Source organism: Castanea sativa, chromosome 1 (assembly GCF_040712315.1).
Source record: "Castanea sativa cultivar Marrone di Chiusa Pesio chromosome 1, ASM4071231v1".
Lineage (NCBI taxonomy): Eukaryota > Viridiplantae > Streptophyta > Magnoliopsida > Fagales > Fagaceae > Castanea > Castanea sativa.
This window is the reverse complement of record NC_134013.1, coordinates 34,631,838-34,653,797: the sequence shown is the minus strand read 5'-3', so window position 1 is coordinate 34,653,797 and position 21,960 is coordinate 34,631,838. Positions and strand designations below refer to the sequence as shown.

Below are 21,960 nucleotides of genomic sequence, written 5' to 3'. Positions count from 1 at the left end.
TGTGACCATTAACTTCTAATATGGTTTTCTTGTTTATGATTTTTTTATTTCATAGAAAACATGTAATGGTTGTTTGTTCATGTTTGTTCACATGATTGATCATGTAGATGTAGGATAAATATAATGTAATCTTAGATCTATTGTTATTAATTAAATAAAAAATTCATATCCGAAAATTCTTTTTTAAAACTCATTCTTTTTTAATAAAAAATAAGATCTGAAAATCCCTATCAAAACCTATTCTGTTTTCAAATAAAAAATCCAGATCTCAAATTCTTTTTTAAAACTCATTCTTTTTTATTTTAAAAAAATCATATATGAAAAACCTTTTCAAAACCTATTCTTTTTTGATAAAAAAATTCAGATCTTAATTAAAAAAATCATATTTGTAAATCCTTTTCAAAACTCATTCTTTTTTCTAATAAAAAATCAGATTTGGAAATTCTTTTCAAAACTCATTCTATTTTGGTGAAAACACTATTTTGATTCCTACATTTTAGGCTAACAATCAATTTAGTCTCTATATTTTGATAGCAGTCAATTTGGTCCCGATTATTCTCAACTTGCAATTAATTTGGTTCCTACCGTTAAGATATAATTGGTTAAATATTCCACATTCAAGAATGCCCCAGCTGTGGTAGAAAGAATTGTGACATTTGACACATTGGGATCAACTTTCATCCTAAAATCGTTGCTGACAGAGATTGGGCTAGCTTGTTTGGTGGTTTTAAATGAGGAGTTGGTCAAGGAATTCTACTCCAAGGCCTAGTTTATCGGAGTTGAACTGAAATGTTGGGTTCGTGGAAAGGACTTCATCATCACTCCGGACTATCTTGCAAAGATTCTTCAAATGAATCATCTAATAAATGTGGATACATCCCCTTATGATGACAGATTGGCTCTAGTTGTCCAAATTCTTGAAACATTAGGAGTAGATCTTGAAGTTTCCAACACGGGTACATTAATTGGTAGTTCAAGATTTGGACCGGAAATGAAGACTCTTACTTTGATTATGTACTCAAACTTGTTCCCACCGACCAACACGGGTTTCATTAGTCTTGGACGAGCCTAATTCCTCTGTGATCTTATTAATGGATTTCCAATTGACATTTGTACTCACATCTTTCAGATTTTGGGAAGAATTGCAGGACAATTTGCTGCAAGGACATGTCTTCCTTCCTGTAGCCTAATCATAAAGATCTTGACTCTCAAGGGCATCCATCCTCCTAAGAATGGAACGATCTTGCCTTGTCAATGGCCGATTTCCTTGCATTCTCTTCAGATCAGCAAGGTTCACTCTTTTGCTAAAAGGGCAAAAAAGAGTCCTTCCTAGCCTCCAAAGAGTGGATCTAAGACTTCCTCTCCTGCCTCTCCCATTGGGGAAGTCTTAGCTTCTCCTAGTGTCTCCACTTTCCTTGAGACATTACCTCTTTACACTCCAGAGCCTCAACCTTCCAGCACTCAATCTCAACCAGGATCATTTATCCCTCACATGGATAGGATGAGGACTTTGATGGAAGGATTGCATGAGTGTATAACTGGACTTACAAATATGATGTATTCTTACAATAATCATGTTCAGCTTTGCTTGACTACTATTGATACACAGTTGGATGAGATTCAACATAAGCTTGAGGCGGACCTTTAGCTATTTGTGCCAAAAAGAGGGAGAAAGCCTTATTGTGAATATTGTGAATACACCATAGAGTAAGGGGGAGTGCATATAGAAAGGGGGAGCACAATGGATACAAAGGAGGAAGCTAACCTACAGTCACACATCTTAGAAGTTTTAACAGCGTTATGCCCTGTTTTGTTTAATAATTTATTTATATTGCTTTATTTAGAGCTTTAAGTAATTTTGTTTAAAACTATGTTTTCTTTAGTACTTATGTATTTAGGTTTTCATAGCCGTTTCTTTATGCTTTTAGTCATCTATTGCCTCTTGCATTAGTTTCTTTAATGCATTATGTGCTTGTTGGACATGCACTTAATTTTTGCACTGCTCTTAGTTGATTGTGTGTCCAGATGTTCATATCTCATTTGCCTTTACTTGATCACATTTTGCTTGCTCTATAAACATGCCTTGTATTCTACTTGTCTCGAACTTAATGAATCTATTTGTTATGTGCAAGTGTTTTAGGGTACAGGTGTATATGGTTCAAGTGCTTCACAGGTTTTAGATTTAGGTATGAGTGAGTTTTGCATCTATTCCTAAACTCACGTTTTAAGTTTAAGTCTATTTAGGGGTTTTGTCACGGAATAGCAAAAGAGGGAGATTGTAAAGTTGTTATTTACAACTATGTTTTATGTTGACTTTAATTCCATATCAAATTTGATTTTATTTCTATTCAATCATTTCCTTGAATTTTTGTGGGATTTAATGTAAGGGTTGTGCGTGAGAATTTGGTGAAGATGAAGAATTCATGACTAGCTCACGACTGGCTCGCGAGTGCTAACCCATAAAAAGGTCATGTGAGAAGCACGTGCTAGAATTTAAAGAGTCTTTGTCAGGCTGGATTTCGCGAGTCATTCACGACTCAGGCCAAGTCGCGAGTGACTCGTGAAACTCTTTGCCTGATGTTTTTGAGTTTGTCTTTTCACATACCTTTACCAATACTATATAAACCGTCATTACCCACGAAATTGTGAAAGAAGAACAAGAAGTTTTCCACTTTTGAGAGAGAAAACCCTAGCCAAACACTTGGGAGTTAGTGATTGTTTACCCACAATCATCTACATCATTTTTCTAAAGTTTCCTTTACTTTTACATCTCCATCTACATATCCTAGAGAGGTTCTTAACCCAAACACTTTCCTCGCCCATTTTGAGTGTTAAGAGAAGCTTTGGTGCATATAGGAAACATTGGAAGAAGTCGTTGAGTGGCAGATGTAATTTGGAGGTAATTGCGAGATTTAGACAATTAGTGAAGACATGTCTCCGTGAAGCCTGTTGGTACCAGGAACTTGGAGGGTTCAAGTACATTGGCTAGATTAGGCTTGGACGTTCTCTTCGTTATTTATGTACTTCAACTTTATTCACTAGTGGATCAATTTTAGTTTAGAGGGCCACGAAGAAGTTTTTCGCCGAGTACTTCTGTTTCCTCTTCGATAACACGTTTCAGTTTTATCTTGTGTTTGCATCTCTCTTCTCTACTCTTTAAGCTTCTCATTTATTGTTTATTGTACTTGCTTATGCCTTAAAGTAGTGTTCCAGTTTTATTGCGCATCATTTACTCTTGTTTCACACTTAGTTAAATTAGAGTAAAAGCAACTAAGCTGTAATTTAAAATTGGGGGTCTAAATTGGCTATAGTGTCTCACACTATTTGAGTTTTCATATAACATTCAAACCCTACTTATATTAAAAATCAATGGGTTAAAATTGATTTTTTTTTTTTTGAGAAAAAAAATTGGTTTCTAATATAGAAGCGGGCATCATACGTTAAAATTCTATTATATCTAATATATATATATATATATATATATAGAGAGAGAGAGAGAGAGAGAGAGAGAGAGATTATTTTCTTAAAAAAAAAACACTAAAAAAATCTTTGAGTGGAGTTCTCAAAATCACAAACTGGAGTGTTTTGTGCAACAAATTCAAAATAGAAGAGTCTATAGATTCGAACCTGCGTGTAGTCATGTGAGTAAGTAATACAAGAAATACCAGATTTAGGGAAAAATCTATTGTAAATACTTCCATTCTATTTAGTGAATTTGTTGCCTTGTGGATTGTATAGGTTAAATCCTCCCCAGGTTTTTTACCTTGAAACTAGACGATTTCATTGGTTTTCCTAGTTCATCATATCGCTTGTCTTCTTTACTTTTCCGCTTTATGTTATATCTTTAGTTTTCTACTTTGTGTGATATGATTGAGATGTGTTTAATCTAGATTTGTTTAATTGAACTAATTAAAAACTTGATATTAAATTAGGTTAAACAAACTGAGTTTACAAGGGTCTAAATAACAAACAAATAGTACGTAAGTAGATAAAATGCATTTAGATAAAAATTGATTCATTTTCTTTTCCTTGATCCAATCCATCAATGCTTTCGAGCCGCAATCCAAATGAAGCTTCGCATAGAGGCAATTGAGGAGGGGGTTTGCGAATACTTGTCTCAGTTGTGTCTCCATTCTTTACAATAAAAACAGAAGACATACCCCACGTCATATGTCTATCCAAATGACAATGCCAAAACCACACACCTGCCAAATATGATTGATGTTAGCATCCAAAATATATATGCCAACCAACTAGAGCCACATGATTATAGTTAATTACCCTTTTAACGTGTACAATCAGTTTCAAAAACGGGTTGACCTAACTGTTCATACATGCATGCAATTGCTATGTATGGAGTATGCTTCACAAAAGGTATGAATCGATTGATCCCAACTTCTCCCTTAAAATTATTATTATTTGCAAATCAGTTTGTTGGTTGCAAGATCTTGAACCAACGTATATATTTAAGCCCACATGCATTTCCTTTTAGAATAACAAAAACTAATTAATATTTAAGTTATAAAGACATTACATACCTGGATTGTTCGCTACAAATCTAATGGCAAGCCATCCTTCCTTAGGAACTCCGAAGGTATTTACTTCAACCGGATCAACCAAATTAAAACTTTTTGGGTCGGTTACATTGTCATAGATCCCAGGACCTGATCCAACCACATAGAAGCTATGCCCATGCAAATGCATTGGATGAAGCGCTGCGCCTTCCACCAAATTGGTACTTTGAAAAACCATCTCAACTGCTTCATTATAATTCAACATCTTCACCTTGGTCCCAAGTTCTGTTAAGGTATATGGAAAATCGTCTCCTGTGAAATTAAAATAAAATGGGGGCTGGTCTGGGAAATCTGTAGTGTAAACCCCACTAATGTTCCTGCATGAAAGTTTTAATTAATCCATTTTCCAAATATATAGGCATCTATGATAGTACGATACTCATGTTACAATGTTGGTAACTAGTTATTAATGAATACAATCTTTTGTAAGAATCTATAAGCATCTATTATTATTATTTGTTATATAAAAAGAATCTATAAGCTAAATTATAACATCATCGAAAAGGTTCCTCTCCATTTCATGGTTCTGTTGGTATATCTATGCTATTCAAGAAAAAATGCTAACCACATTTGTGCTATACATGTAAAAGTGTTAACCACATCTATGTTATACCCTAAAATAATTAGTGCACAATTGAGGCTTCTTTTAGTTTAACAAAACCTAAATAACACACACCCCACAAGACAAACTAAACCAATATCCAATCAATCTTAAGCATGCAAGACAAAATGGACCGAATTTGAAACGGATATAATCCTGTTATATATTATTGTAAGAGAAAGTCCAAGCCTTCTTTCATGCTTCACTCATATTCGATTCTACAAATGTAAGTTAACCATGTATTATTATCTATTAGTTTCTACATGGTCATTTGACTAAAATCCACAATTTGTTTCTACTATGGCAAGACATGAAATCATAAAGGAGCATGGGAAAGACGTTAAAACTGATTACCTTATTCCCAAAGAAAAGCAATGTATATTTTAAATAATTAAATGAGAGAAAGACGAAAAAACCTGTAGTAAGCAAGCAATACATCTGTAGTTGGATTGGACCAACTTATGTTATTGGCGCTTGAAGCCTTTGCTTCAAGTGTTGATGTAAGGTTATGAAAAATAATGCCGCCCATGGAAAGTGTTATAAACATTTTGGTAGTTATGTTTAGGGGGACATTTACTGGATAATCTTTGTTTGCTAAGCTCTTAAAAAGATTTGTGAATGTTATGGCAGATCGTAAGTCTTTGTAAAAGGGAAGATTACTTGGAAAGGTAGGGGATGATGGGATAGTATAATTGCCCTTATATTGGAGGATCATGGTAGCATTGACTGAGTCATAAAGAAAAGCCGGGACATCTTGGCTCCAAAATTGTCGAGCAGCAATATAATAATGGCCAAGACTTTGATTTGTTCGGAGTAGGATATCCATTGTTTGTCCTGGGCTTATCATGATGTAACTAGTGTTTATGGGTTTGGTATAATGTGCATCAGTTCCAACAACTGTGAGGTTGTGTTCAGCAACTGCGAAGAATAGATCTGCAGACACAGCTGCGTTGACAAGTCGAATAAGATAGGTCTTGCCGTATTCAACCATCCATCTGTATGTTGTTTCTACAACATTAAGATTATAACTCAATGTTAGTTTGTTTTAATATAAATAAATAACTATGCTTTTAATTTTTTATTAAAAAATTAGATCAAATTGTTGTTACATCTATACTACTATTTAAAGAGTTTCTCCTGTTTGAAATCTTTAATTTAGATGTCCAAAATACCTTCAAATTTATCCATTTTTAAGGCTTAAATCATAGGGTTAGACATGTAAAATTAATAATTTAAAAACTCCTAATTTTTAGCTAAATTAAAAAAAAAAAATTCTCCTACTTCTACATTTTTCTCTAATGTTAGTTGTCAAGTATTAATACAACTTTTTTTTTATTTAAATATTGCTTTTTTTTTTCCCCACAAATGTACTGTTGTATTTTATTTATTTATTTTATCATTAAACTGTTTTCATAAAACTATAATGAGTAAAACATGTAAATCCAAAAAATAAAAAATAAAAAGTGCTGAGGCTAGTATAAGTTAATACGGGTATAAGTTAATACTGAACTTACACTCTATTTAGTATTCCCATGGGTGAAAATGGCCAAATTTATCTTATTTTAACAAAATGATCCACAAGGTATGCCTGAGGTCCAAATTAAATTCAAAATCTACAACCATACCTTTAGAGCATGGGCACAAATCTCCTGGTTCGCCATTTATAGTGTAAGCAACAGAATGTGGCAAGTCAATACCAGAGTGTAGATCCTCATCCAACGAAGATTTTACATTTCCACTGTACAACGAACCTGCATGCTCAACAAAATTGAATCATAAATATGCTTAACATTTTTTATTGATTTACCTAGTAAGTATAGCAGTTATGTATTGAGACCCAAAATGATTTTGAAAGATAAAAGTTATTGTATTTTAGTAAATAAATAACAGATTCTTATCTAGGTTTAATTATTACACCACGTATGCCAAAAATCAAAATAACATTTACAAATCGATTTTTTTTTTTCCAAAATTTGAAATTTATTTATTAGTTCACCGTTTTTATTTATTACAAAGAAGATTGGGCTGCTCGTAACTATAAGTCTTTTTTTTTTTTTTGTAGTATAATTTTTTTTATCATATTATCACAATAAACATTTTATTTTACTTTTTCTTGACTATGAGAAGGTGAAGAATTTTTTTTATTGGGTTTTAAAATATGAATAATATTCATAACTGAACTGTATTTTTCTAGCAATTTACCTATTTTGGAAAAAAAATATTTATATCCTTTGAATTTAAAGTATGAATTCCAAGTAGATTCATTGTTATTGTTGGTTTCTAAAAATCAATAATCTAGAGTGATAATTTTTAGGAAATTTTTTTTTCATAACTAATAAGGTGAGAGTTGTAAAAATTAATAACAACTTCACAATTATAAAATCTATTGTAAAAACTATTATACATGTAACATTGCTTTTTCTAAAATCCGTACTCAATTCACAGCTTGGAGCCAACTATAGTATATTGACCACCGACCAGTGAGAATTAGGAAACATAATATCAATATGTTATATATGTGGAGCAACTTCTTTCCACGTGTTTTGGAGCAAAATTAGCTTGTTGGTACTCTTTCTCAGAGTTGTGGCACACAAGGGTTGAGTTCTAAGTTTTGTCTTCTCCGACACATCATTCTCTGGTTATCAACACCAACGGCCACAGTAACAGTTCACCATCTCGCATTAATTAGGACAACGTCTTAAGACCAAAAAGAGGGGGAAAAAAAACTATCTCATCTTTTTTTTGGATCCTCTAAGCGTTCACGTTTGCATAAAAATGTCTATTTTATCGTCTAAAATGTTACTTTACTATTATATCATACCACTTTACAATACATCTAATATCCTAATTTTTATTTTTTCACCACTTCATTTAAATATTTTTTTTTACTATTTTTTATTCTCTCTTTACTCTCTCTCTCTCTCTCTCTCTCTCTCTCTCTCTCTCTCTCTCTCTCTCTCTCTCTCTCTCTCTCTCTCTCCAAGAACCACCGCAAATCCACCATGAACAACACAAAAAAAGAAACAATCCCCCCACTACCACCACCACCACCAACCCACAAAATGTTGTATATATAAGTATATATAAGGATAGGTTGTAATAATGATATAAGGTTGGAGAGTATTCTTTTGTGAGATGAATAAAAAAGAATTTCGAGATCTAGAATTTTCTATGTGAAAATTCAAGTTTCAGGATGTTTGATTAGTCGAGACTTCAGATTGATTGATCGAAGCAATGAGAAAGGCTTCTCGATCGGTTGAAACTTTTGCTCAATCAATCAAATTGATCAAGAAGATTGATTTGAAGCTTCTTCCTGACTCGATTGATGCTTGATTCCTGTTCGATTGATCGAAAAGAGTCTTTGATTGATGCTCGATTCCTCTTGATCGATCGAGCCTCGTAAAAACTGTTTTTGCAGAATTTTCTGCAGAAATTGTGGTAACCATTCTGAACGTTGGGAAATGTTTTAAATCTTGTAAATGGTTTTATGAGGCATCATAATTCTCCATACGTACCTTTTGAAGGGTTATAATCCTATGGGTATAAATAAAGGTTAATGTTTACTTGAAAAATAGACTATCTCTCCAAAAATAGTAAGTTTAAAGAAACACAAGAAATCCTATGGGTATTCTCCAAAATTGTTATTTGTAGAACCCAATAAACTTGGTTGTATCCTAGGGACAAGTTTGTAGAAACCCTTTAATAACTTGTGTATAGGGACAAATATTGTTTAAGGATAACATTCAATTGTGCCTCCAAGTCAATTACTAATTTCTATTTACTTGATGTGTTCATTTTGTTCTTTCATTATTACTCCTTGATTTAGAGAAATCCCCAACACAAAACCCATCCCAAAACAAACCCTATAGTAAAAAATAAAAACTCAGCCACAACTACCATTACAACCCACCACCACCACAACCATCAGAAGCCACCAACCATCCATCAATAACCACAATCATCATCAAATCTATATAAAAACAAAAACAAACCTAGATTGGAAGGAACCAATCACTGCAAACCTCCATTAAAGCCACCAAAAATTAGATTGGATAGAACCAAACATCACTACCACCACCACTATCAAAACCCAACATCGCAAACCACCGAAACTCAATATCTTCACCACCACAACCCAACCATCAGAAGCTAGTTGAACCACAAACAGCCAATTTGACGATGGTAGAAAGGGAGAAAAGAGAATAGAGAGAGGGTAGAGTGTTGTGTTTAGTGGCATGAGGAGAGAGAGATTCACATGGGTTAAGTATTAAGAGAGAGAGAGAGAGAGCAGCAGCAAAGTATGACAGAGAGGGAGATCACAGAAGGTGAAGAGAGTGCGTGATAGGCAATAAAATAATCCATTTTAATTTTACTAATACAACTACTGTAATTGCTGTTGATACTCATTTATTGTAGTAGTGTGTAAAAAGTTTTAAGATATACCAACTTGAATGTTTGTGGTTTTGGGCATGTGTGAATCTAAAATAGAAACTAGGGAGGATTTATACCCCTAATGCTAATTCTTAAGAATCTCGCATATTAGCTTTATCATATTATCTCTCTTTTATTTTCTTTATTGAATTCTTTCATGTCTCCATCAAGTCCTCTTTCAAGGTGGAGGAAAAACTAAAAAGATAATGCTCATGACTCACCTAATCATATTAGAAGGTAAATATAAATTGTTAAGAAAATTTAATATTTTAATAAAATGTATACTTTGTTGTTTGAAGTAAAATATTTACTCATTTTCAAGTATTTGTTTGCATGTAAAATGTATTCAAAGTTGTAAAATATTTTCCTTTGACTAAAACCTTACATGTAAAAACTTGTAGAATGTTTTACAACAAAAACAAGTGTAAAACATTTTTCAAAAATCTCACTCCATCACACCCGACTAACTCTCCCTCTCACACTCACCTCTTTTTGTTCCTCTCTCACACTTTTCTCTTCCTCTTTCATACTCTCCCAAGCCAAACTAGCAATAGCAACACCAGTGGTGCCAGCCTTCACCTTCACTCATCATTGGTGAGAAATCTGGCAACCTCCGAGAAAGGATGATTACAGATCTCACCTTGTTTTGATGTTGAAGGCGTCGCCACGAGAGACCCAAGGTGAGCCAATATTACCACCATTCCCTTGCTCATCACCACTAGTGCCTTTGAGTGCTCCCTTCTCCATATCGATAATAGACACCCCAAAAAAAAGTAAAATATTTTAAGTCAATTATATTTTTCGTTTTAAACTATTTGAGATTCTTATTTCACACACACACACACACACACACACACATATATATACACGTATATATATATTATACCTTAGAGTACTTACGTTTGTGTGGCCATTTTAACATTACAGTAAATATATGCTGAGGGGAGAGAAGAGAGAAAGAAAAATAATATTTAAATGAAGTAAGAAATTGAGCTTTGAGTTTGATATATGTGTATGGAAAAAAAAAAAGAAGCTAAACTAGAAAAAGTAGAGTATTTTTGGTTAGTTTAGGTAAAATTTGAGGAATGGATAAAAATATTAATATACCAAGAATAATGATCTCTTCGTCATCTGGTTTGGGAAATGGATAAGTGGTTCCAATAGCAGGCAAGATAACAATAGCACCATGAACACCAACTCGTGTCCAATCACTGTGAGCATGCCACCAGAGTGTTCCCTCCTCGGTGGAAAAAATGACCTCATAGGTGAAGTTTGATCCGGGTTCAATAGGACATTGTGTGATATAGTTTGTGCCATCTGACCATGGATTTCTTGGTTGCTTTACGCCATGCCTATAAGAATCATAATATCATTTAAGGTTGTCAATCTTGTTAAGCAGTGCTTATGTTATAAATGAAATGGTAATTTAGCCGGTTTAATATGAAAATATTTTATTCTTAGAAAATGTTATAAAAAAACATATGGGCATGGTTGCATTCTTAGGTTTACAAATCCTCAAGAATCATATTTATGAGAAGGGAAATGATAAAGTTGCTATAAATATTTACTGTATAAGCCTAATAATTTGACTTGATAATGAATGGATCAGTGGACTTTGCTGACATTAAATAGTTATAATTTTCAATATAGATCTCACATCAATTTATATAATAAAATCTGTAGTATGGATAACATCGTGCCTGTGAGAATATGAACGCTAAAGTGTACAATAGACTACTCAAACTAAATACTATGTGCAAATATGCCTTCAGTCTGTGTCATTCAATGCCTTGACCCAAAGAGGCGATAACCACGTTAATTGAAAACTTATTTTTGCTACTATTTATGTGTCTTATTGCACTTTTTGGTATTATTTATGGGTCTAACTGTACTATTTCAGCTAACTTTTACCCTTATCTATAATACTTTCAGTAAAAAAAATTTAGTTTCAACAAAATAAATAAATTCCAAACAAACCCTAAATGAAAAATAATTTTACTAAATATGGACGCAAGCTTGATTGTTTTGGAAAAGAGGGAGATTACCAGTGAATGGTCACCCCATAAGACCCTTGGTTATGAACATTGACATACATCGTGTCCCCTTTGTGAACCTGTATTACTGGCCCAGGAATACTGCCATTTACAGCTAACATGGTCTCAATGCTACACAACATTGTGAAGTTTTCCTCCTTAAGCTGTAAAATTAAAAGAAGAATAAGCATTTGCTGATAAATTGATGTAACGGACAAAAACAACAAGCTTGTACTCTCCAACTCTGGTGGCAAGCTTATGCTTGTGTTTTCAAACCCACAGTATTAGAAAATCACCTTTAGAGCATTCAAGAGCTAAATTTTTTTAGCTTTTAACCATTCAAAAAGTTATTTTATCTATTTTAACGTTTCATTTTACGATTCATTAAACATTAATAGTTTTTTTTTTAGCAATACTTCAATTAAAATAATATAAAAACGCATTAAAATAATAGTAAAAATCCCCCCCCCCCCCCCCCCACAAAAAATCTTTAGCAACCAGTTACAACCACCTCCACCACTACTCCACCAGCCACAACCACCACTGTGGCAACTACATCCCACAGTAGTGAAAAAATAAACTTTCAACGAAAGAAAGCACAAGAGAAAACGAAAGAAAGAAAGAGGGAAATGGTGAGAAAATTTTCAAGATAGTGTAGAAAGTAATTGAATATTGATGAAAGAGAGACTGGACACTGCACAAAGAGACCCACGGATAGAAATACAAGCAAAATGTGTTTGCAAAATGTGTTTGCGAAGAAAGCAACATGTGTGAATGAGAACTGTGGGAGAGGTGGAGAGTAGATAAAAAAAAAAAAAATGAGTGAATGATATTTAAACATGATTAGAATAATAAGGCTATGAATATAATATTGGTTTTTATAAATAACTATGAGTTACGGTTAAGTAGCTCTGCACTGTAGCGGCTGAGAAGACAGAATATTTGACTTTGACTTTACTAATCTAGTCTCATTTTTGTAATTAGTAGTGTTAAAAATAATAATATAACTTTTTAGCGCAACTAATAATAATGCTAGTAGAGGTAGTGCATCTGTAACTGTCATTTTTAAGATAAAACGATTAAAGGAAAAGTATAAGGTAGCTCCTACTTACAACAAAGTCATAAAGATGAACATCGCCCTTGACCACGCAAAGACACTGTACAACAAGAAACAGAGAGCCCAGAAACAGCGATTCTTTCTTTTTTGGATTCATGACTCACCCTCTTCAGCACGAAACTAGTTTCTTTTTTCTTTTCTCTTTTGAGAATCAAAAACCAGTTTCTTTCGTGATATTCACGTAGTGCTCTGAGAGTTTATATACATGGATAAAACAAGTCAAACTATTTTGAAATTAATAGTCAAATGTAAATCGTGATTCTATGTTCTACCTAAACAATATATATTATATTCCAAGGCACGTGATTCAACCTAACAATCCAAGAATAAACAATATTAATATTTAGTTTCAACTGTCAAAAGTCAATACCATCTGATCACTCACTCATGATCTCATACAGCGTATTTGGTATTCAAATCACCCACGTCGTATTATCCTTGAAAAATTATGCTCCTAGGAAAAGCAAAAACTAGAAGGTTGCCAAACATTCAACTGGTTCCTAAAGCCTCACAAAGTATCATATAATTGCCAAACATTCCTGCAGGCAAGCTGAGTTGAAGGTTGGTTATTGTTCAAAAAGTGGTTACTACTAGGAGCCAAGGCCGGCCCTAGGCTTAGGCCAAGTAGGCCATTGCCTAGGCCCCTTACTAGAGAAGGTCTTAAATTTGAGAGCAAATTTTTTATTTATTTTTTATATATAAATATTTTTGGGAGATATTAAAACATTTTAGTGTACATTTTTTTTACTGTTAAAAAAGCTCAAAGAATTAAGTAATGCTAGATATAGAGATAAAACAAATTTAAATAAATAGATCTTACAAATAGATGTGTTACTAATAACAAGTAATTCAAATATGACAATGTTAAAAATACTATAAATTTTACTACATAACTTTTATTTATTTAATTATGGGGTAATTATACATAACCCACCTGTAGTTTGAGCGAAAATCATTTTGCCTATCCGTGATTTAAAAGGTATCACTTAACCTACCTGTGGTATGTTCCGTTTGTTTTCCGTAACCCACCTCTGTTAAAATCAGGAGTAAAAATGTATTTTTGCTCAAATTTTATGTCTCTCTTCTCCCAAAACAAAAAATAGCACAAAAATGCAAGAGAAACAACATCAAAAAGTGAGGGTTTTGTGAAAATTAATAGCTATGGAAAAACTTTCAAAATCACAACCCAAACTTCTCCTAATTCTCATCTTCCTGTCCTTGTTCTCACTCGACCACTCCTCCGCCGCCACATTATACATCGGCGTCAACTATGGAACAACAGCCAACAACCTCCTAACACTTTCCCAAGTCGCCCACTTCCTGGAAACCCAAACCATCATCGACTGCATCAAGATCTTGGACGCCAACCCTGACATCCTCAAAGCCTTCGCCAACATCAACATCTCCGTCACAGTCATCGTCGAAAACGGCGACGTTCCAGCAATAGCTGAACTCCCTTCTGCCAAGTCTTAGGTAGCCAATAACATCCTCCTCTCATTATAGGGTGAATCATTTGTCAATCAGAGCTACCGCAAGCTCTCACGAATCGCTTCGAAAGAGAGCTTGTCGCCTGCATTGGTACCGAACTTTCTGAGGCCGAAGTCAGTGGTGTTATTGGCAGCATTTTCCTCTGCTACCTTGGCAGTCACATTTCTTTTGTAAAGCTCTTGAAATGAAATGTGCTGAGATGAAAAGGAAGAGGAGGGTGCAGAGTTAGAGTTGTTGGGTTGAATGCAGGTGGAACGGAAGATCAGGAACGAAATTCGGAGAGGTTTTTGCGAATTGCTTCGAGGGAAGCGACTTTTGAAGGCTTGGAGACAGATGGGTTTGAAGGTTTTGATGATGGGTTTGTGGGTTTTGATGATGGGTTTGTGGGGTGCCTTGGTAAAAATGGGGAAGTGGGTCTTTGCTGGTGTTTGAGGCTGGCTTTGACATCAGAGAAATAGGAGGAGGTAAAGGAGGATTGAGGTTGGTCAGAAGTGGTGGGGTTTGGAGGAGGAGCAGAGGAGGAGAATAGGTGGATGAGAGAAGGGTTGTTGTGAAGGGTTGCTCTATGTTTTGGTTTATTAATTTTCACAAAACCCTCCATTTTTTATCTTGTTTCTCTTGCATTTTTGTGCTATTTTTTGTTTTGGGATGAAAGAGATATAAAATTTAAGCAAAAATACCTATTTACCATGATTTTAATAGAGGTGGGTTATGGAAAACAAACGGAACATACCACAAGTGGGTTAAGTGATACTTTTTAAACTTCGGGTAGGCAAAGTGATTTTCGCCCAAACCACAGGTGGGTTATGTGTAATTACATCTTTAATTATTTTTATACAAAATAAAAATTCTACTTTAACCTAATCTAAGTGTATATGTGCACGAAACTCTCTTCTAGAGACTTAAATCTCGGTCATTGCCCTCCACTTCCCACAAGAACTTATACTTGTGAAGTGATCACTAAACCAAGGGTGCCTGGTGGTCTTCATAACTTTTATAATTTGATGTGACAATGAATATAATAGGTAGATTTCAACAAACCATTAAATGCATTTTTGAATGAATATATGTGATTGGTGATATATATTTGTAATTCTCATGTTGTTAGTTTTATAATATTTCTAGTATTTTTGTAAGCCTCATGTCATTAATTACATTCATTACAACACCAGCTTGTAGTAAAATTTGTTATAACTTTAGCATTTTCTAAAAAAAAAATCATATTAAAAATTAAAAAGAATGAATTTTAAAAAAATTATTGTATAAAATGTTAGTTAAATATTATTTAAGTGATAATCTAAAGGCCCCATTTGAAGATTTTGCCTTAGGCCTTCAAAACGCTTGGGCCGGCCCCGCTAGGAGCACTAGAAGCAGAACATTAGGTTGATGCCCAAAAAAAACAGAAAAATGTTAGGACATGTGGAACTTGTTAGAACATATGTTATTGTATATTGACTAATTCTTTGACAAAACGCACTTTACTTGTATTTGGGTAGATCTAGGATGTGTTTAATACTTTACGGAACAAGAATTCAAGTCTAGTATTGAAGCCATGCAAAACTCTTTGAGAAATAAGTGAAGAAAGTGTTGTTCATTAAAGCTCGACAAATAATATCTATCGAAGTTTAATGCGTGACAATATCTTGACAGAAATAGTATTTATCGAGAATTACGGAATTCAGATTTCCAGATATGTTTTTCATGCATATCCAAGTTATTTGTGTAGGATTTTTTTTCTCACAACCCTAGACATATATAAGAATTATTTTAAAGGCCATCACAATGTTGTTGCACAAGGAATTAGAGCATCCCTTCATGCATTGTGTGACCGGAGACAAAGGTTGACCTAGTTCATCTTCCTATTGTAGAAGCTACTGCGTCTTTGCGCTAAGGGTTTTGCAATGAGCTTCTTAATCTTTAACATTTTTCTCAAGTTGGTGTGTTAGTCATGTACTTGGATTCATGCAAAGGAGTAAGGTACTGGGATTCCGTTACTTGTAACCGCTTGTTTTGATAATAGTGAATTCTTGGGAGTGGTGACTTTAAATTCACCTAGTGGGGTTTTGCATAGGTGGTTTTTTCCATTCGTAAACAAATCACTTGTGTCAAATTTATTTTCCGCTGCATTTAGTTATTTGGTAATTTGTTTTTGCTACCATTCTTATTGCATGTAATTGAATCTAATTAATTTCACTTGGCTAAATTAATTGATTAAGTTACCAAAGGCGTAAATACATTCTTGGCCTATCAAATGGGACAAAACAATTTTTTTTTTCTTTTTGAGAAACAGGTAAGGAAATTTATTACTACAAATCAAACTGAAAAACATCATCCAAATCACGTGGTAGATCTTCCAACCACACATCAAAATCTATGGATGGAACTGCTCTACGAGTAAGGGCATGAGCAAGCTTATTACCCTCTCTCTTAACATGACAAAAACTACAACAATCAGTAGATGCTAAACTATGAACTTCAGCAATAACATGTCCAAACATAGTCCTTGATGGCCTCGTAGCTACAGTAGCCTAGATAACCTGCAATGAATCACCTTCAACCACCATGTGATGAAGACAGAGCTCCTTAGCAAAACTGATGGCCTTGCTTGCAGTTAACGCCTCCACCATATCCACATATCTTAGGTGCCTAATTTTCTGACTCAAACCACCAATAATCAATCCCCCTAAATCCCTGATAACCACCCCTAAACCTGCACAAGCCTAATCCTCAAACAGAGCACCATTAAAATTGATTTTATACATACCAGAGGCTGGCGGCTTCCACCGATTATCCACACTCCGAGGAACCACCCGAGGGACCTTCTTATGCACATCATGGAACTCCTTCAATAGCTTGGAAGCCCTGTGACACACTTGGTCAATGCCCCACGTCTTTTGTCTTTCCTTTCCCCGGTTCCGACGCTCCCAAATGCTCCACACAACCATGGCAAAGACGTCCACCAGTTTAGAAGGAGCTTCCCTACGCAGAAACTAGAAAACATTTTTAAACTTGGAAAACTTCCGTGCACGAAGAATTGAATAACGACAATCAGACATCCAGATGGGCTTCACTGAGTCACACAACCACAAGGCATGAATACTATCCTCGTTGGTCTCATGGAATTGCTCACAAAGATCATCAGCCACCACATGCCTTTTTAGCAGATTTAACTTGGTAAGCAGAGCCTCTCTAACAGCTCTCCAAAGGAAATGGCGAACTTTATGAGGAACTCGAAGTTTCCAAATACCATTCCACATCCCCTTACCCTCCTCCACATTCGAAGGACTAGGTAGATTCTGACTTTTGACCTCAACAAATAAACGATACGCACTCCGAACAGAATTCACCCCATCAGGCGATAGAGGCCAAACAAGTGTATCCAAATCCACATATTGGCCGACATGAATACCTTTAGTAATTTCAGCTTCCCATGGATAGAAATTCACATCAATGAGTTCCTTATTCCACCTCTTTGACCTAGGCAGAAATAAATCATGAAGCACCTGTAAAGACTGATCCCGTTGAGGATATAAGATACCTCCACTCCCTTCAGAAGGCAACCAACAATGCTTCTAAATATAGATATCCTACCCATCTCCCACCCTCCACTTAGCTCCCCTCAAAACCCATCTATGGCTTGCAAAATACTTCGCCAAGCAAAGGAACATCTAGAAGACTACTTGGCATCAAATATATTGGCGGACTGGAAATATTTAGCCTTAAACACCTTAAAAACCAGAGAATTTATATCATGAAAAAGGCGCCAAACTTGCTTACCCAACATTGCATCATTAAACATCTGCAAATCCCTAAAGCCCATTCCACCAACAGATTTAGAAGAGCAAAGTGTCTCCCACTGAACCCAATGAATTTTCCTAGAATTTTTTGAACAACCCCACCAAAACTTCCTAATCATAGCTTCAATATCCTTGAGCAAACCAATGGGGAGATGGAAGACACTCATAGAGAAAGTAGGGATGGATTGAACCACCAGTTTTATCATAATCTCCTTACCGGCTTGAGAAAGTAATTTCTCCTTCCACCCTTGCATCCGTGCCCAAATCCGCTCCTTAATGTGATTGAAACAAGCTTTTTTCTGACGCCCTACAAACGACGGAAGCCCCAAATATTTCTCATAACTTTTTATTGTAGGCACCCCCAACAATACCTTTAGCTCTTCCTGAACCTCCTCAGAAGTATTCCTACTAAAGAAAGCTGTGGTCTCATCAGAATTGACTAGTTGACCCGAAGCTACTTCATACCAAGCCAGAATGCTCTGAATTTTTGCACAATCTGAAGAAGTTGCTCTACAGAATAATAAGCAGTCATCCGCAAAAGAAAAGATGAGTAATTCTCGGCCCAGCTCTACAAATAGAATATCCTTTAATATCCCTAGCACTAGCTGCTTTAGTGGGAAGGGCGTTCAAACCTTCCGCACAAAATAAGAATAAAAAAGGAGATAAAGGATCTCCTTGTCTCAAACCCCTAGAAGGATAAATAAGACCATGAGGCTCACCATTCACCAGAATTGAATAAGAAACTATTGTCACACATTGCATAATCAAGGCAACCCATGTATCTTGAGAGCCCATCTTCAGGAGGATCTTCTCCAGAAAAACTCATTCCACTCTATCATAAGCCTTACTCATATCAAGTTTTAAGGCCATGAAACCTTTCTTGCTTGAACAATGTGTTTTCATATGATGCAAAGTCTCAAAGGCAATCAAGATATTATCAGTTACAACTTTATCAGCAATAAAAGCATTCTGAGCATCCGAAATAATAGAATTCAAAATAGGTTTTAGCCTATTTGCAAGAACTTTACTCAAAATTTTATAAATAACATTGCAAAGACTGATAGACCTAAATTGAGCAACAGTTTCAGGATTTAAAAAAGTGCCAGAATTAAGACAAGAGGGTATTGCATCAGAAATTTCCATGCCAATTTCTAGCCAAAAGGTCTGATAAAAGATGGGAGGCATCCCATCCATTCTAGGATCCTTTAAGGGAGCCATTTGTTTTATAGCAACATCCACCTCCTCACGAACATAAGGCTTAGTTAAGGCTTCATTCATGGAATCACTAACTACAACCTGAACCCCTGCCAAAACTCTCTCCAAATTTGTTGGGTTCGAAGTAGTAAAGAGCCTTAATCAACAAAAATATCCGCCACTACCTTCTCATCCGTAACCCAATCACCATGTCTGTCCCGAATCCCCTTGATGAAGTTCCTTCTCTTATATTGTGTTGCCACTCCATGAAAAAATTTTGTATTTCTGTCACCCTCCGCCAACCATTGAGCTCTAGACCTTTGAGACCACATATGATTCTCTTTATGAAGCAATACATTCAAATCTCGTCTTAATTGGACCACTATATCATAATTGCCTCCCTTAGCCGAAACCTCCTCCGCCTTCCATAGGAGCTCTTTTTTCTTCTTAATTTGATCCTTCATGCTACCGAAATGAATTTTGCTCCAAGAGTGCAACATTCTTTTACACTTTTTAACCTTGGTCACCACTCTATACATAAATTGACCCCTAGGCTGAACCTCCCAAGCCTTTTTAACTATATCACCACAACCCCAATCAGCCAACCACATTTCCTCGAAGCGAAAAGGCTTATGTTTCCATCTAGTAGACTTGATAAAAATGTTTCTTTAATTTTCATGTAAAACACTATTTACAAAATAGGAATATGCTCCCAGTACATTCACATTCTCTCCCTCTTCCCACCCAAGATCCCAAAAAATTTGAAACCCAAATATAATTCGTAGCACACAACCAACCGGTTTCCCAATCTAAATCATAAACTCTCTTTCAAAAATGTTACTTACAATCAAACAGTTTCTAGAAATGCGTACACCCAGGCAACAACTCTTGCCAGATCAACCCCCACTTCTTCTTTTTTTTGATAGGAAATACTTGAACTTTATTATAAAATCATGCAATAAACATTACATCCCGAGCTAAGCCATGCTCGATAGGTGAGGGATTATCCTCAATCCAGGTGACAAATGTCTCTAAACTTTTGGCATAATGTGCCAAGGTGTGAGCCGGGTTATTTCCTTGACGTCGAACGTGCGAGAATTGTACTGATCTGAAGTCCTGGAGCCGCGCAAGACAAGAGAAGACAACATTTGCTATAGCTGCAGAAGTTGTGGTGGCCCCGGTGAGTGCACCATGCAGTACTTCCGAGTCGCATTCGAAGATCACGTCTTGAAGTCCGATACTCCACGCGCAATCAATAGCTTCTTCCATTGCCTTTGCTTCTGCCTCCAACGGACCAAGTGGCACCCAAATCTTCTTGCTCATTGCTGCAACTGATTGTCCTGTGTGGTCTCTGGCAACAAGTCCGACACCAACAGCCTGAAGAGAGCGAAAGATGGCGCCGTCGACATTTACCTTGTTTGGTTTGTTTTTTTTTTTTTGGTTGGATTTGATTACTATGTCTGATTGTTTGGGATTAAAACTGTAAATCCATGGCAGAAAGAGAGAGAGAGAGTTGGTTTTCCACAACAGAGAGTATTATCAATATTATTTAATAAAGATGGCTGGACGAATTTGGGGAAGGTAGAAGAGAATTATGAAGGTGTCACATTCCAACTGCATGGTTGCCAAGGCTTTATCTCACCCTTTTGAAATAATGCTATTTAAGAATTATCATTTACTCTGCTTATTTTTTAATTTCCTTTACTTTTTCTTTTTTTACGTTGCTAGGTTTTGAAATTATGCTTTTTTCTTATGCATTCTGTTCTATTCTGTTATGTGTAAGCGGGATTGAAATTGTGGGGTTTCTAATCTTTGCTCAAGCTTTTTTATTTTATTTTTTTCCTTTTTGTGTGTTGCATGATTATTTCAAAAGGTTATCTTCTTTAGAAATGACAAAATGTTAGTTATAACATTTGGTAGAAGTTATTTCATGACTTCATCACAAAAAATTAGAACTGAGCAATGTCATCTACTGAATTGTTCTATTTTTTAGGATGACAATTCCTTTTACTCTCCTAAATCTTCATCAACTTTCTTTTCTCACTTCTCATTCTCCCTTCTATATTTTACCTACAATCTAAACCAATGCAATTTAATTTGGCTGGTGAGGATTTATATTTGTGACTTTGTCTGTTTGAAGCTTTAAACCAATGCAAAAACAATGACGATATGGAGCAGGGGACATTTGAGATCAACATGGGTGTAAGTTTTTCATAATTTAACACTTATTTATATGGAGGAGGGGACACATCAGTTTAATATTTCTGACTTTGTGTGTCATGTAGAAACTTTACCAGGCAAGGGTAGTGTTGGAGCATTTTAATATTAAATAATTAAAATGAATAAATGTGATAAAAATAAATGTAAAGATGTGGGAGTGAATGTGGAAGATGAGGAGTTAGTGAAAATGTTTAATCCCACATTGAAAAGGAGAGAGACTATTTTGTTCTTTTTAATTGTGGTGATTAATGGGCTAACATGAATTGTCTTAAATATTGGGCCAGATACGTGCGCAAGGGGGAGGTGAAGGGTGGAGGTGTCAAATTCGGAAATGAATCAGCACCTTGGATCCTCCTACTTGACAGCCCATTCAGAGTAATTACTATATCCGTTGGTGAGTAAATAGCCCGAATTAATATTCCATTTTTATTATGGAAAATAATGAGCCATTAACCCACTTAATGGACGGATCCGTTGGTGAGTAAATAGCCCGAATTAATATTCC

At 35.2% G+C, this 21,960-nt stretch overlaps 2 protein-coding genes across 2 annotated transcripts; both read right to left on the bottom strand.

Annotated features, from left to right (window-relative positions):
• Positions 1 to 3,891: 3,891 nt before the first annotated feature.
• LOC142611671 (laccase-14-like) lies at positions 3,892 to 13,004 on the bottom strand. The gene is made up of 7 exons (XM_075783775.1): positions 12,752 to 13,004; positions 11,652 to 11,803; positions 10,714 to 10,958; positions 6,801 to 6,926; positions 5,592 to 6,183; positions 4,539 to 4,891; positions 3,892 to 4,205 (listed from the first exon to the last, which is right to left on the bottom strand). The coding sequence occupies exons 1-7, from the start codon at positions 12,851 to 12,853 to the stop codon at positions 4,000 to 4,002; spliced, it is 1,776 nt and encodes a 591-aa protein (XP_075639890.1). The 5' UTR covers positions 12,854 to 13,004; the 3' UTR covers positions 3,892 to 3,999.
• Positions 13,005 to 20,186: 7,182 nt separating this feature from the next.
• Positions 20,187 to 20,558, bottom strand: LOC142625654 (uncharacterized). Its single transcript, XM_075799329.1, has one exon. The coding sequence runs from the start codon at positions 20,556 to 20,558 to the stop codon at positions 20,187 to 20,189; it is 372 nt and encodes a 123-aa protein (XP_075655444.1).
• Positions 20,559 to 21,960: the final 1,402 nt, after the last annotated feature.

What these genes read in the sequence shown, in the direction of transcription:
- LOC142611671 (XM_075783775.1), bottom strand. Translation starts at nt 12,853, where the DNA reads ATGAATCCAAAAAAGAAAGAATCGCTGTTTCTGGGCTCTCTGTTTCTT. An exon ending in TATGGGGTGACCATTCACTG is followed by an intron (nt 10,959 to 11,651) that starts GTAATCTCCCTC and finishes TGATTCTTATAG; the next exon opens with GCATGGCGTAAAGCAACCAA. An exon ending in ATTTGTAGCGAACAATCCAG is followed by an intron (nt 4,206 to 4,538) that starts GTATGTAATGTC and finishes CATATTTGGCAG; the next exon opens with GTGTGTGGTTTTGGCATTGT.
- LOC142625654 (XM_075799329.1), bottom strand. Translation starts at nt 20,558, where the DNA reads ATGAGCAAGAAGATTTGGGTGCCACTTGGTCCGTTGGAGGCAGAAGCA.